This window comes from Psammomys obesus, unplaced genomic scaffold, assembly GCF_907164565.1.
Source record: "Psammomys obesus unplaced genomic scaffold, mPsaObe1.curated_primary_1811, whole genome shotgun sequence".
NCBI lineage: Eukaryota > Metazoa > Chordata > Mammalia > Rodentia > Muridae > Psammomys > Psammomys obesus.
The window spans coordinates 16370726-16386701 of record NW_026596051.1 but is presented as its reverse complement, the minus strand read 5'-3'; the positions used below and the strand labels follow the sequence as shown (position 1 = coordinate 16386701).

Sequence of the window (15976 nt, the reverse complement as noted above, 5' to 3'; positions counted from 1 at the left end):
GCCATCTCTTCAGCCCCCAGTACATATACCTTAATATACACATATATATCACAATCCATGGCTTTATTTAATCTGTGGCTAGAGAAATCCGTGGTTTTAATATTTGACCTGGGCCTGGTGACAAGGTCTACGACCCAAGCTAACTCTGAAGGCTGAGGCAGAAGGATGGCAGGTTCAAGGACTATTTGTGCTATTGAGAAAATTCAAGTCCAGCCTGGGCAACTTATTAAACAACCCTGGGATATAACCCAATGGTATGGCACTTGCCCTGAATTTAATCTCCACTACCTCAAAGAAAAGGCATAAATATACACAGCCAATTACAGAGGTCACAGTTTTTTAAGTATGGTACAAATGGAGATAATGAGAAAATAACAAAAAATGGACAAAAATATTTTAATATACATGCAATACCTAATATGACTGTTAGCCACTGGCTGGCTTGGAAATGACTAAAAGAAGAGACATACACTCACTTCCTGCCACTCCCATTCCTCCCCACTGCAAAGAAACCACCTGCAGGCCTCCCCAGCTGTCTGCTTCAGCACACTGACCTCGGGTGCTGGTGTAGCCCAATGAGCTGCTGACTTCATACTGGTGCAGGTGGGGGTTAGGGATCATCAGGATGTTGGTGCTCTTGCCGAGGGAGCTGTCATCAGAGGCCTGGCTCCTCACTTCCTCAGTGGGCAGTGCACGGCTTGGCAGGGAAGGGCTGGATGAGACATCACAGGAGCTGGCACTTCTGCGACTGTGATTCTCCTGCTCTCTCACAGACCTGACATGCAAGACACAAATGACCACCATGAAAAGGACACTTCGACCTTTAGTTAAGATGTCAATGACGACCATCAGCTGCACATACTCAGGGAATCAGTTATCAAAACTCCCAATGTGAAAAATGATGCTAGCTTAGACAACAGAGTAAGACTTTGTCTTAAAGTGGGAAAAAGGCAGGGGCAAGGTGGTTTATATGTAATCCTGGTAATTGGGAGGTTGAGGAAGGGAGGATACCATGATTCAAGGCCATCATAGGCTACACAGTGAATCCATGAGCTATAGAATAGATTCTGTATCAAAACAAAACAAAACAAAATAAAATGTGGGGCGGTGGTGGCATGGGCCTTTAATCTCAGCACTTGGGAGGCAGAGGTATGTGGATCTCTGTGAGTTCAAGGCCAGGCTGGTCTATATAGAGTGAGTTCCAGGACAGCCAAGGCTATGCACAAAGAAACCCTATCTCAAAAAATTGAAAAAATAAAATAAAAAAGACTTTTTATGGAGCTCCTCTCCTCTCTGGATCCTTCTATGCCCCCCTTCTTTCAAAAGACTCCCTGCACTCTGCCCAAAGTTTGGCTGTGAGTCTCTGCATCTGCTTTGATCCCCGGCTGGGTGCAGTCTTTCAGAGGACATCTATTGTAGGCTCCCGTCCTGTACCCTCTCTTCTGCTGCTTCTGATGTCTATCCTGTTTGCCATTCTGAATGAAAATTAAGCATCCTCCCTAAGGTCCTCCTTGTTGTTTAGCTTCTTTAGGTCTATAGATTTTAGTATGTTTATCTTATATTATATGGCTAGTATCACTTATAAGTGAGTATATACCATGAGCGTCTTTCTGTTTCTGGGTTACCTCACTCAGGAAGACCTTTTCTAGTTCCACAAGGAACAACAAAACCAAAATACTCTGGACCCATGGGGGCCAACAGACTGATGCACCAACCAAGGATCATATATGGAGAGGAACTAGACGCCCTGCTCAGATGTAGCCTATAGGCAGCTTAGTCCCCATGTGGTTCCCTAATAAGGGGAGCAGGGGCTGTCTCTGACATGAACTTGGTTGCCTGCTTTTTGATCACTCCCCTCACCCCCATTAGATGACTTTGCCAGCCCACAGAAAAGGATCCAGGCAGTCCTGATGAGACTTGATAAGCTAGGATCAGGTGGCAGGGGAGAAGATCGCCCCCCCTTTCAGTGGACTAGGGGAGGGGGAGAAGGGGAGAAGAGGAAAGGATGGTAGGACTGGGAGATAAGGGAGGGAGCTAACATCAGGATATAAAGTGAATAAATTATAAAAAAAAATATTTTTTGAAAAAAAAATTCTCCATTAAAAAAAAAAGAGGATTTTATTATTTTTATTATGTATGTTTGTCTGTTTAAGGGTATATACATGTGACCACACATGCCTGGATTGGATTCCCCTCAGCTGGAGTTACAGGAAGACTGTGAGGTCAATGTCGGTGCTGGGAACTGAACTCAGGTCCTTTGGAAGAGCAGAATGTGCTCTCAACTGATAAACTACCTCTCCAGCCCCTACAAAAAAAATTATTTGGCCAGGTGGTGGTGGCATACACCTTTAATCCCAGCAGAAGCAGTCAGAACTCAAAAGTCTGACTGAATCCAAGGCTAGCTTGTTTTACTGAGTGAGTTCTAAAACAGCAAGGACTATACAAAGAAATCCTGTCTCAAAAAAAAAGTCATTTGCTAAAAATGTATACTGAAGTTGAGCTGAAGAGATGGACCAGTAGTTAAGAACACTTGCTACTCTTGCAGAAGACCCAAGTCCCATTCCTAACACCCATGTCAGTTGGGCTCACAATAGTCTGTAAGTTCCAGAAGACCCAACCCCCTCTTCAGGATTCAGTAGGCACTACCTGTGCAGTATCGGTGTCCACTGAAGAAAAACCCATACTTTGTGAACTGTATCTCTTAGCTACAGAATGTCTGAGAATCTTCCTGTATTTTGAGATAATACTTCACAACAAATGGAATCCCCAACGATTTCTACAACATGGCTTTCCTAAGGCTAATTTTAAAACTTTTAAAACAATGTTTTGTAAGACTTATTTCATGCATGTACATACATGTCATACCCGGATGTGTGTAGGTGCACCATATGTTTGCCTGGTGCCCATGAAGGTCTGAAGAGAACTTTGGATCTTCTAGAACCTTCCCAAATCTACACAATTGTGCACTGGGTCCTCTGAAAGAGCAACAAGTGCTCTTAACCACTGAGCCATCTCTCTAGCTCCAATTTAAATATTCTTAAGGTTGCTTTCATAAAGGCCTCTCAGGTTTTCTTTTTTGTCTTAGAGAAGTCTGTTTTAATATAAACAAATGCTGGAATAAAAAACATGGAATGCTTCATGAATATGCATGTCATCCTTGAATAGGGGCCTTGCTAACCATCTCTGTATGGTTCTAATTTTAGTATATGTGCTGCCAAAGTAAATAGACCTGAGGTTTTCCTTTCAATTTATTTATTTTTATTTTATGTACATTGGTGTTTTGCCTGCATGTGTGAGGGGTCAGATCCTCTGGAACATGAGTTACAGAGAGTTGTGAGCGGCTATGCGGGTGTTGGGAATTGAACCTAGGCCCACTGAAAGAGTAGCCAGTCCTGTTAACGGCTGAACCATTTCCCCAACCCCTCTCAGGTTTTCTTAGCCAATCTTTTTTTTTTTCCTGAAATACAGTCTCACTATATAACTGAGGCTGGCTTTGAACTTGAAATCCTACCACCTGTGCCTTCTGAGTCCTAGGTTACAGGCCTATGCCACCATGTCTCCCCCACCCCCTGGGGGAACCTGATAAAAAACCTGCAGGTGGCGAGGCGCTGAGCCCGGGATGGACCAGGCAGCCGGAACACTTGAGCATCATAGGCATCATAATCTACTTGGATGGGAAGGGTATTCTCAGATTCCTTTGGGGTCCCAAGAGCTGCAGAAACACAAACAACACAATTAAAACACACTTCTAACAGATACTATAAGCATCAATTAGACACCTACAGGGACGACCTACAGAGGGCCATCCAAATCTGCGAGGCACAGGAGATCATCTACCAAGAAAAAGATGGAATAATAACCCAAGTGTCGGGTTAGGACTGACATAAACATCAAAGTGATGTTTCAACAGTATAGAGTGGCTGCGCCCTGGAGGTGTGTGCCTTTACTCCCAGCACTCCGGCAGCAGAGGCAGGTGGACCTCTCTGAGTTCAAGGCCAGCCTGGTTTACAGAGAGAGCTCCAGGATAGTCAGGGGCACACAGATAAACCCCCTCTCTCAGAAAAAAAAAAAAAAAGCAGAGTCAGAAGGCAACATTAGCAGCACTTCAGTCCTCTGGAGTTCTGACTAGTACTGGCTGAACATCGCCAGTCCTCTGTGACTTTCCACCAGAGCCCAGACCTGACCACCACTGCAGCTTACAAGCTACAGCTACAAGGCGGCTGAGGACCTTCCAAAGGTGACATAAGGAACATAAGACATTGGGTATCTTGCCCTTTACATAAACCTTTTATGATATTTTATATTATTTTGTTGCCATGAATTAGCTACGAAAAAATGTCTCAAAATACTCACAAGTATCACGGCCATTTTTGGTTTTCTCAGAAGCAGACTGAAAAATTAAATAGATATTTTATCATTCCTCAGCTAGAACTAAACTTAACACAATATGTTAGGTGCTACTCCCCAGGGCAAAGACCAGGTCCCAGCTATGTAGTAACTTACGAAAAGTGGGTGCTAACCCCTGACACCTGCCTGCCGCGGTGTCAAGCCAAGTCTTTCAGTTTCCACCTTGCATCGTATTTACTCACACAACCTTATCCACATGGGGCACAGACTAAACTGGATAGAGGCGTGTGTTGGCTGATTTTATGTCAACTCGACACAAGCTAGAGTCATCTGGAAGGAAGGAGCCTTGATTGAGAAAATGCTGCCTTTTCTGACTTCCCATCCTGGGCTAGTGGTCCTGTATAAGAAAGCAGGCTGAGCAAGCCATTAAAGAGCAGCCAGTAGCAGCTTTCTTCTGTAACTCCAGGCCTCCAAGTTCCCACCCAATTTGAGTGGTTTCCTCAATGGACTATGATTTAGGATTTGTAGGCCTGATGGATTTGAAACTTCCTATATAGACCAGGCTAGCCTCAGGCTCACAGAGATCCACCTGCCTCCACCTTCTGAGTGCTGAACTAAAGAAATGTGCCACCAACTTGACTGGGCTATCACTTTTAAAAGGGTTTCTAATGACTTTCAAATCTCCCACACCAATGATCAGAAATGATTTTTATAATGATCAAGCAACACAGAACAGCATAAACGTTCACAAGTCATCTCACACACGGCTGACCTGATTTGCCAAGTACCAACCAGGAACTCAGTTACCAACGTTGTTACTTTTCCTAGTATCTGGCGTGATTATCAGCACATTTTGTGTTGGGGGGGGCACATTTGAATTTCTATTTACTTACTACTACAATATTACCTTTCAAAGTTGTTATTTTTCCTTTGCTGCAATGTGTATTCTTGTCTTTCCTTGTCTCAATAACAGTGGCCTCAGTATCCAAATTAAACCATTCACATCAAAATGAAATACTTTCCCCCCTCAACTTTGTCATGATTTTAATACTTATCAGGCAGCCATCCTGCTTTCCATCTGAGGACTAAATATAGGGCCTTATGCATGCTTGTGAAAGGGTTCTGCATAGGCTATAGCCCCAGCTCCTCCTTAAAGTTTCAACACAAAATTTTTTAAACCCCATTTCTGAAATTAGCCAGGGCAGAGGGTAGGTGATAGTACTTCAAGATCAGAATAAACACAAACCTGTGTGACAGCCCCTGAAAGTTGTTCAGATTGGGAAAACATACCTTCTTTCCTGCCAGTTTTATTCGTGGAGTGAAACTGTTACAGAAAAGCTGGCTTTTGGATGTGTAGAAACTGTTAAAAAAATAAAAAGGTAATTAATCTATAATTCATTTATTTATTCTTATGTGCAAGTGGTGTTTGGCCTGCATATATGTCTGTGTGAGGGAGTCAGATCCATAGACAGTGATGAGCTACCATGTGGGTGCAGGGAATTGAACCTCAGTCCTCTAGAAGGGCAGTCAGTACTCTTAACCAATAAGCTATCTCTCCAGCCCCAATTTTTTATTGTTTTGTTTTTTTTGAGACAGGGTTTTTCTGTGTAGCCCTAGCTGTCCTCAAACTCAGATCTGCCTGCCTCTGTGTCCCGAGTGCTGGGACTAAAAATGTGTACTACTCTACCCAGCTTCATTACTAAACCTTAAGACAAGCTGCACTCCAGGTAGGATAAGCTCACCTGTGCTTGGCTTTGTTTTAGGTTCACAAATCTTCCCAGTTCTAGCCAGTGAGATGGCTCAGTAAGTATAGCCAGCCAAGGCTATAGAGTGAGACTTTGTTGGTGATGCCGATGTGATGGTGCACACCCTTAATCCCAGCACTCAGAGAGGCAGAGACAGGTGGACAGCTGTGAGTTCAAGACAAGCCCAGTCTACAAAGCGTTCAAAAGACTGCAGGACAGGCAAAACTACACAAAGAAACCCTGTCTTGAAAATTCTAACTTCAACATTAGGAATGATTTCAACTGTTGCTCTGGCCTTTTCTCCCCACTGTTTAGTGTACATGAGTCTAACTGCTAACTAAATCAGAATCATCTATGTCAGGAAGGGAAGTGACAAAAAACCAAAAACAAACAAACAAACAAATAAAACACCTCTTTATATCAGGATACTTTCACCCTGATGTTTGGTACACTGTTAGGTCCACAGGAAGTTCTTATTAACAAACAAACAAAAAAAAAAAAAACAGAAAAAAGGTTAGACCTCAAAAAAAAAAAAAAAAAAAAAAAAGCTGATCCCATTGAATCCCAATCCCTCTAAAAATCATGGTACAACCATGTCATGAACCCATGTTAACTGGAGACAGCCTCACACCAGAGTGCTGAATGAACACATAGAAGCTGTACTGCCTTCCCATTCCTCAGGGACCTTGGACTTTCTTATATTCTCAGTCATAAATTTGCAAATGTTTGGATCGTTGTTAATTCTACCTTCTAGAAAATCTCTGACTACAAACAAATAAAAAAATAAAAATGAAGCCAGGTACGGAGGCACACACCCTTAATCTAACACTTGGGAAACAGGGAAAGGTATATCTCTGTGGGCTCAAATACTGGTCTATATGATGAGTTCCAGGACAACCACAGTGGTCTCAAAAACAAAACAACAACAAAACACAACAACAGCAGCAGCAACATCCACAGGTAACTGACAGGTCACGGGGACAATTTTATGGTACACTAAGCCCATAAGAACACAAGAGCATCATATGAGAACTTGCTATTGGACATCCAGCCAACCCCTGGAACTTGATTTCTCCCAGAAGTCTAAAGGATAAAACTAAGTAGAAGTTGCTGTTTTCTTCTCAGACATCAAGAGTAAAAGATATGAATAGAACACAGAGAAACCCTGTCTCAAAAAACAAAAACAAAAACAACCGATAGGGGTAGAAAGCTGGCATGGTGGCAGATGTCCATTATTCGAGCACGGGGAAGGCTGAAGCAGAAGTAGGTCCACAGCAAGACTGCGTCTCAAGAAAAAAAGAAATGGCTGAGGACATATCTTAGGCAGTAAAGTCCCCATCATGCAAGCATGAGGACCTTGGCTCATTCTCCAGAACCCATGTGAAAAAGCCAGGCTCAGTGCTATGTACTCGCACAGGGAAGAAAGACACAGGTAGATTCCTATGGCTCACAGGCTGGCTACCTAGCCTACCTGGGAAAGCTCCAGGACAGTGAGAGAGACTGTCTCAAAAATTCAAAGTGAATGATACCAGCAGAAAGACATAGAAGGTTGCCATCTGCCCTCTACAAGTATGTACATATGTATACATGTACACACAGCCCATACACATGTATACAATTACGATAAAAATATCTCACATTCTAAGGCTGGAACTTTTGCTGGATCTCCCAGCCAGAGTTAATAATACACTTTGAAGACACTCAAGACTGTCTTTAGGAGAACAATGTATCGAGGGGCATGGTGGTGCATGTCTTTAATCTCAGTACTAGGGGAGCAGAGGCAGCTCCAGGACAGCCAGGGCTCTGCAGAACCTTTAAAAGCTAAACTGTAATCTTAAATTTGTGTATTCTTCCTTGCCCTGACCCATAAACAATGCATGTGTATATGTGTGTGATGGTAATACATGCCAGAAGGTTGAAAGCAACCTTATAAAATGAATGAATATCCACCATAAACGTTGAAGACAACATACAAATATTGCTTGATAGCATTTGTTTGCTTGTTATCTGGGTCAGTTAGACTCTCCTATAAAATTCTGTTAAACATTTCTGCAAAGTATCCCTCATCCCTTCCCCATGTGATGCATTTCATGCTGCTCAATAAAAGAGAAAGCAAAGTATTTTGTTAAGAACACAAAGAAACACACACCCAAGAGGATATGCAAGACAGCATTCAACAGGCACAAATTTGGACTCTTACAACAAACAGAAAACTACAGAAGACACAGGAAAACAGAATTCCAATCTTAGCTCAACCTTGCTCAAATTACACCAAGGGAAAGCGCTTTTTAATTTATTATTCTCAACTCAACACTGACACATTCTGGGTATTCTGAGGCTGTTATTAATGTGTTCACACTGACATATACAAGTACTCCCACACACACACACACACACACACACACACACACACACACACACACCAGAGACATGAGTTACAAAATAATGTGAGACAGAAAAATTAATTTCTATTAAGTTGAATCATGAAATGCTAATTTTCAGAGCTACAAATAATCTAAAATCACAATTTTCATTAGGATTCTAGGGTTTGTTTGTTTGTTTTGGCAAGGCTAACAATAAAATGTGAGAAGCAGGTATCAGTCCCTCCAAATTGTCAGCTTTAAAAGTCCTTCATGTAGCAGGGCTTGGTGGTGCACACCTTGTGATCCCAGCACTCTGGGAGGCAGAGGCAGGCGGATCTCTGTGAGTACAAGGCCAACCTGGTCTACAAAGCAAATTCAGGATAGCCAAGACTACACAGAGAAACTCTGTCTCAAAAACACAAAACAAAGTCCTTGATGTGTGGTTCTATCCTGCATCATAATGGCACAGAAAGCTGCCAGTGCAGGGTGAAAATAAAATAGGGTAACTAGGGAATCTTCCAAGTTACTACAAAAATAAAATTTCTAAAAATACGGAACTTTGATTGGACTACATATATTTCTATATATTCTATAGTTACTTTTTACCTTTCCTGAACTAAAGTAAAAACCATGAACTATGGTATAATTAAACAATTGTGATTTTTAATTGAAAACCGAATCTAAATGCATTAAAAAGTTACAAATAAAAGGGTCAGCAAAATGGCTCAGGAGACAAAGGTACTTGCTGTTGTAACTGGACTGGCAGAAATGAAATTATTCTAAAGAGACACTTGTGTCTTCAACCTATGAGACTATTGAAGCAATGGGCCTTAAAGAAATGGGAATTCCCCAGAAATTTCATGCTGGAGAAGGAAAGGCTGCTTGGCCAGTATGGGACTGGTCTTCTGGAAAGAGAGTTCACACAGTTCTACAATCTATGAAACCTCCTATAGGATGTGACAGAAACCCAGTCAGTGATGGGTCAGTGGTGGGTAGGACCACATCTTGATCAGCATTGTTCTGATGTGCACATCCTCGGTCTTCTATTTAAATTCTGATCTCACTTTAGGACCCTAAAAACAGAATTGAGGGGTTTTCTGGATCTTTCTGTGCATCTTCCTAACACATAGCCAATCAATCTTTTTTTAATTTCTAATTTTTTTTTTCTTCCCTTAGAGCCAAAGATAAAAAAAAAGGGGGGGGGGGGGGCTGGAGAGATGGCTCGGGGATTAACAGCACTGACTGTTCTTCCAAAACATCCAGGTTTGATTCCTAGTTCCCACGTGATAACTCACACATGTAACTCCAGTTTCAGGGGACTTAATGCCCTCTTCTGACCTCTGGGGACATGAGGCAAGTATGTGGTACATATACACACAGGCAAAAGACCCATATAAATAAAGTTTTTTGTTTTTTAAGTGTGATATTGTGTGGCTGGATGTGGTGGCTTATACCTTTAAGAAAAACTGCTGAAGTAGGACAATCAAAAGTTTGAGACCAGGTTGGCTACATAGCAAGACCCTGTGTCAAAAAAACAAAAAACAAACAAACAAAAAAAACCCCAAACCAAATGTCATACATTAACCTAAAGAAAGACTATGGAAAACCAGCCACATAATATTTCAAGGGCTCTTGGAGAAGAAAAAGGTATTTGAACAGGATAATTGTAGTGGCTAAATAGGTAATCCTTGTTCATTTCTGGTTCTTTACCTATGAATAATTATAGGTGACCAACAACAATCATTGTACCAATAGAAATACAGCTCATGACAACGATAAAAGACACATAAGCAAGGCTAACACCTGTATTTGTAATGGGTTTCCAAGCTGCTTTCTAGCATATATTATCAACTTAAATACTACAGACACAGGATCAGCAAGATTGCTCAGTGTTAAGTAAAGGTGCCTGCTAACAAGCCTGACGACCTGAGTTTGATCTCCAGGAACTAACTACACGGTGAAAGGACGGAAAGAACCAAGTCTTACAAATTTTCCTCTGACCTCCACAAGAGTGCCATTGAGTGTGCAGACATGCACACGCATAAATAAGTTTAAAAAGAAATTGTCAAAAATATGCTATAAAAGCTAAAACAGAAGGTTCTATTGAGCTGGAGGCATAAATAAGGCAAGCAGTCTCTCCTCATGCAGCCCAGCATATGACCAGTAGCACAGAGAACAGGAAGCACCAGAGAAAAAAGCATATTCTGGCTGTTGGGGAGTCACAGGACAGGGATTTGAGCTGGCTCTTGAAGGAAATGACAAGCCTGAGGCCCAGATCTGAGGATAAGAGGAGGGTATCAAGAAAGGGAAAATGGTGGCAGGAGATGAGGCTGCAGGCATCAACTGCATTAGTCCTTATCAAGACCTCTTGAAGAAGCAGATAAGCACATAGAGAACAGTGGTTTAAAGGCTTTTGTCTCCAGAGCCCCAGGATGCTGGCTTTTCACGTCTTGCAGAGAAGAACACTAACACTTTTTTACTTCTACATCTTGAGCTTCAAACTAAGACTATACAAAGTATTTTGTTACTTAGGAACAAAAGTAAAGAAGGAAGAAAATAATGGTCTAAGAAAGTGATTCTCTATAGCTGTGGGAGAGCAATTCCTACTACGCAGGCTGGAGAGATGGCTCGGTGCTTCAGAGGACCTGAGTTTGGTCCCAGAACCCACATCAGGTTCAACCACCTGTAATTCTAGCTGCACATGATCCAACACTTTTGTCTGGCCTTTGTGCGCACCCATATACAAATGATATATGCACACATAGAAATAAAACTAAATATTAAGAAGAAAATCCCAAGCCTTGGGATGACCCCAGTACAACCAACAAATAAATGAATGAATAAATAAATGAATAATAAGACAGGCAGGCAGGTTCGGGTGGCTCAGAATACAACCAAGCAACCAAGCAACCAACCAACAAATAAATAAATAGGCAAATGAATGAATGAGTAAATAAATAATAAATAATAAGGCAGGTAGGCAGGCAGGTTTGAACAGCTCAGAATATGATCCAGGCATTCAGGAGGCTGAGGTAGGACTGTCGTGAGTTTGAGAGTTGGCAACAAAGAGACCATCTCAAAAAACAAAACAATAACAAATTTAAAGAGCCAATACTAAGAAAACTATTCAAAATATTTATCTTTCACTCAAGATCATACCTACCTGTGGTTTATCCAGTGAGGAATATTATAATCGTCACCCAGCCGAGAATCCCTCGGTACACTCCGGTTGTGTAGCTACAAGAGAAATGCCAGGGCAGAGAAGCTAGAAAACAAGCTGGCTATGAAATGCTCCAGCTTTTCTATTTAATTATTCTTCATCTGGTCTTTCAGAAGGATCTAAATTCTATTACCTTGAATAACGGCACAGCATGTAAGGGTTGCTCTCCCATGCACACTAAATCCACACCAATTCCTAAAGAGGGAAGAGTGAGAAAGGTGGGAAGAGGACAACAGGTAAGTACTCCAGTCTGTGAACGGCATCACTAAACTCAGTATAAGGCAAAGCTGACTTGCTGTGCTGAAAGTTATAAGCTCGTCATTGCTCCTGCACAGGAAAGACACGCATGCACTTTCTGTTTTCTCTACTATGATTACCCAGAAGATTACTACTGATTACCCAGAAGATCTGTAAAAAGACAAGCAAGGCCTCCACTATTCAGAATCTAGTGACACCCCTGACCCCCTTGCAAAGCCCTTCATAATCTAAGAAGACAATGAAAACTCAGTTCTAGGACAACTCAGGCTGAGAACACAGGGAGACAGCAGAAACCAATGACTGTTACCATTATCAATCATCCGCTGCTTGGTCAAGATCATGAGTAGGCGGTCCACTTCAAAGACACCCACTCCAGGCGTGATCACCACAGACATCTGCCCAGTTCGGTCAAAGTTTCGGTTGATGTAGTGCTTGTCAAACACTTAAAAGAAAACAAAAATTCCCCACAGTGATGATGTCACAGCTTCTCAGAAGCCAACACACACAAGCATCTCTGTGCTTTCAGAGCACTTGATACACATTCTAGTCATATCTACCAGCACATCCTGGAATCTACCAAGTCATGCGTACATTTACCCTTCTGCTTCAGCAATGCCTTAGTAGCAAGACTTTCATGTTACCCTTTATCAATCATCCTCACTGATGTCCAATACTTGCCTATACAGATTTAAGTGCTTAATTTTATGTCATAAACTTACAACATCTGTCAACAAGTCTCTACCAAAACCTCCAAGAATCAAATATGATACTTTACACGTATTTGTTTGTTTATTGTGTGTACATTCAAGTGCCACAGTGTACATGTAGAGGTCAGAGGACAACTTGTGGAAGTTTGTCCCCTCCTTTCACCATGTCCACATTCAACGGACTAAACTCAGGACATCAGGTTGAGAGAGAAGCACCTTTGTCCACTGAGCCATCTCACCAGCCCTCAAATATCAATTTAACAGTTTGTAAGAAAACAGATCAATAGCTTTTAAGTCATGTGAATTTAACAAACAAATTTTTATTCCTGAACTAATTATTACTATGAAAAATCTTCAAAATTCAAATGTGACAAAAAGAGCAGTAATAAACTACACCATATTCTAGAATTCCCTAGCACCTGGACACAGACTCATGGAAGGCAATATGATGAAGTGAAAACACAGCAGCACTTCCACCTCCTGCCAGTGCTGCTAATGGCCACCTGGAGCTGGCCTTATCAGTCTTTTCAAGAGCATGAGTGGAATTCCAAACACAGCAGAGACAGGGTCATTGGGGACTGAATATGGCTCCAGGAATTCCTACTGCTGTGTTTCTCAGAGCCACCAAGGTCTCCATCTTCAATGAAAAGAGCTACCTAAATCTTTAAGTTTCCTTTTCAGTTGGCAAATAAAAGTATCTCAGCTGCCTCATAAACGCAGGGAAGCCTTAGGAAGAAATCAAACCACAGCCAGAAACTGGCTCTTCTTCCAACAGGACTGAGGAGTGCCTTGTTTCTACTTAGTATCCCCTTCTCCACTTAAATTCTAAGAATCTAGCATATGCACCTTTTGTGGCTTGGTTTTTCACTTTTTTATTGCATTTTATTTTGTGTGCGCATGTATGGGAGGGAGCTACTGTGTGCACATGGAGGACAACCTGCAGGAGTCATCTCTCTCCTATGATCTCAGAGCTCAGGACCTCAACTTGGCATCAGGCACCTTTGCCCACTAAATCATCTCACAGAGCCCTTGTTTTTGTTTTTGCTTTTGAGACAGCATCTCCCTAGTGGCTCACATTCTCTATATCTTCATACTTATGACTTTCCTACTGCAGGCTCCAAACCCCAAAAATATGTATTTTCTTTTAAAAAGCAGAGTTTAAAAAAATTACCTAAAATCAGCTGAAGGATGGTGTGATAAATAAAATCATAATCTGTAGTAAAACAAGCAGCCGAGCAGGAATCTGGCCAGCTCATTACCATAGAGGCAGATGAAAACACTAAGCTGATTCCCCAACAGAAGGCCCACAAGCCAAAGAGCAGTCATTGCTACCATCCAATTAGAATGTACTGCCTTGAGTAAATCCGAAGTGTCAATGAGAAGAGAGCCACCAGGTCTGAGTCTATGAGCCACATAGGAAGCACGAGGTCAGCTTACTGTGCTCTTACTCACCATTGAAAGACAAGTTGATGGCCTCTAGGTAGTTTCCTTGTGCTGAGGTAGAATTGTCTCCTTGAGGAAAGCCCCCTGAAGCAAAAGATACAAGACAAGGGAAAACACTTCAGGAAAGATGAGCTCTTGAAAACTAAAAAGAGAGCAGGTCATAGTGGTACATGCCTTAAATCCCACCACTCAGGAGGCAGAGCATCTCTGAGTTCCAAGCCAGCTGGTTTACTGAGTGAGTTCCAGGACAGCCAAGGCTACACAGAGAAACCATGTCTTGAACACAATTTCCCAAAACAAACAAACAAAAAAAACAAGAAGGCATATCTGACACATGGATGCAGTACCTGCATGTTCCAGTCGCACCAACACTGGATACTGGATAAAGAGTTTTTTAATGGTCACAAGGAGCGAAGTCCACTCTTCCCTTCTCTCATTCTGTACCACCACTCTGAAAAGAATATTATCATGAAAGAGAAATCAAGCACCTGGTACATACATGTTCTCAGGATCATTACAAAGTTTCAAGGAAGGAGGAAAATGTGATTAATAACAAGTAATAAGCAGGGGATGAAGGGATAAACATTTACAATTCAAGGACTGAGAACTAAGGAGGTACAGGTACAAGTTCAAGGCCAGGCTGGTCAACATAGTGAGTTTCAGACCAGCCAGGGTTACTTGGTCAACAAATAAACAATCAAACCCAACAAGCTAGGCGTGGGGTCCCAACCCTTTGATCCCAGCATTCTTGAGGCAGAAGCAGAAGGATCTCTGTGAGTTCTATGCCAGCCTGATATATACAGGGATTTCCAGGCCAGCCAGTGCTACAGAGAAAGACCCTATCTCAAAACAAAACAAAACAAAACACAAATAAATAAAATGGCTCATGAGGAAAGGTACCTAGCCTGATGCATCTCAGGGACCCACAAGGTAGGAAAGAACAAATGCTCACAAGCTGTCCTTGGACTCCAACGGTGTTCCCATGAGGACATACATATGCCATAAGGAAACAAGTAAATCAGGGCTGGAGAGATGGCTGCTCTTCCAATGAACCTAGGTTCAATTCATTCCCAGCACCCACATGGCAACTCACAGCGTCTGAAACTCCAGTTCCAGAAGATCTGACACCCTCACACAAACATACAGACAAGCAAAACACCAATGCACATAAAATAAGTAAATAAATATTAATAATCTTAAAAATAAAACTAAGGTGGTGGCATAACGTTCTTGTGGACTGTGTACAGCTCACCCTTGTTCATTCAAATGCCGATTTCTCTACCAGACATTGCATTTGTGTAAACATGGCACCATTTGTTCTCTGTATTGTCAATAAAAGCCAACTAGCCAATGCTGAACAATACAGAGAATAGGGAGGGACATTCTGGTCCCATGAGGAGAAGAGAAACAACAGGATGGATGGATCCCTGAGGAGAGGATGAGAAAACATCGAGATAAATGAGCCAGACCTAGGATATAATTAAAAAGCAAGAATAATGTGGAAAACCTGAACGGGAGGAAACTATACTAGCTTGGAGGTTTAGGATGGAGTAATTATTGTGCAACATTGTGTTCTAGGCTAATTAAATAAATCCTAGTCTTTCTGTATGGTTATTTGGGTATATAGCTGGTTAGGGAATAACCACTGCTTATCTAAAATATAAATCAATATTAAATATTAATAACCCTTCAACACTAAGGCAAGCCAGGATTGGCACATGGCTTTAATCCTAGCATTCAGGATTCAGAGTGAGGTAGATCTCTGAATCCATCCTGGTCTACACAGTGAGTTCCAGGGCAGCCAACATTACAAATAAACTGTCTAGATAGATAGATAGATAGATAGATAGATAGATAGATAGATAGATAGATAGATAGATAGATAGATAGATA

The 15976-nt window shown here is 41.8% G+C and overlaps 1 protein-coding gene and 1 non-coding gene across 2 annotated transcripts in view; both read right to left on the bottom strand.

The window, feature by feature from the left end:
• The window catches only part of Depdc5 (DEP domain containing 5, GATOR1 subcomplex subunit), a 59760-nt gene that overhangs the window by 11436 nt on the left and 32348 nt on the right, over positions 1–15976 (bottom strand). Inside the window, exons 13-21 of the mRNA XM_055624060.1 lie at positions 14431–14534; positions 14093–14167; positions 12241–12375; positions 11809–11870; positions 11619–11692; positions 5638–5707; positions 4354–4390; positions 3592–3712; positions 555–775 (exon numbers count right to left, since the gene is read on the bottom strand). Coding sequence (XP_055480035.1) covers positions 555–775; positions 3592–3712; positions 4354–4390; positions 5638–5707; positions 11619–11692; positions 11809–11870; positions 12241–12375; positions 14093–14167; positions 14431–14534 — 899 coding nt within the window. The remainder of the gene's footprint in view (positions 1–554; positions 776–3591; positions 3713–4353; positions 4391–5637; positions 5708–11618; positions 11693–11808; positions 11871–12240; positions 12376–14092; positions 14168–14430; positions 14535–15976) is intronic.
• On the bottom strand, positions 3121–3223 carry LOC129689189 (U6 spliceosomal RNA). Its single transcript, XR_008722057.1, has one exon. It is a non-coding gene; the product is annotated as a U6 spliceosomal RNA (small nuclear RNA).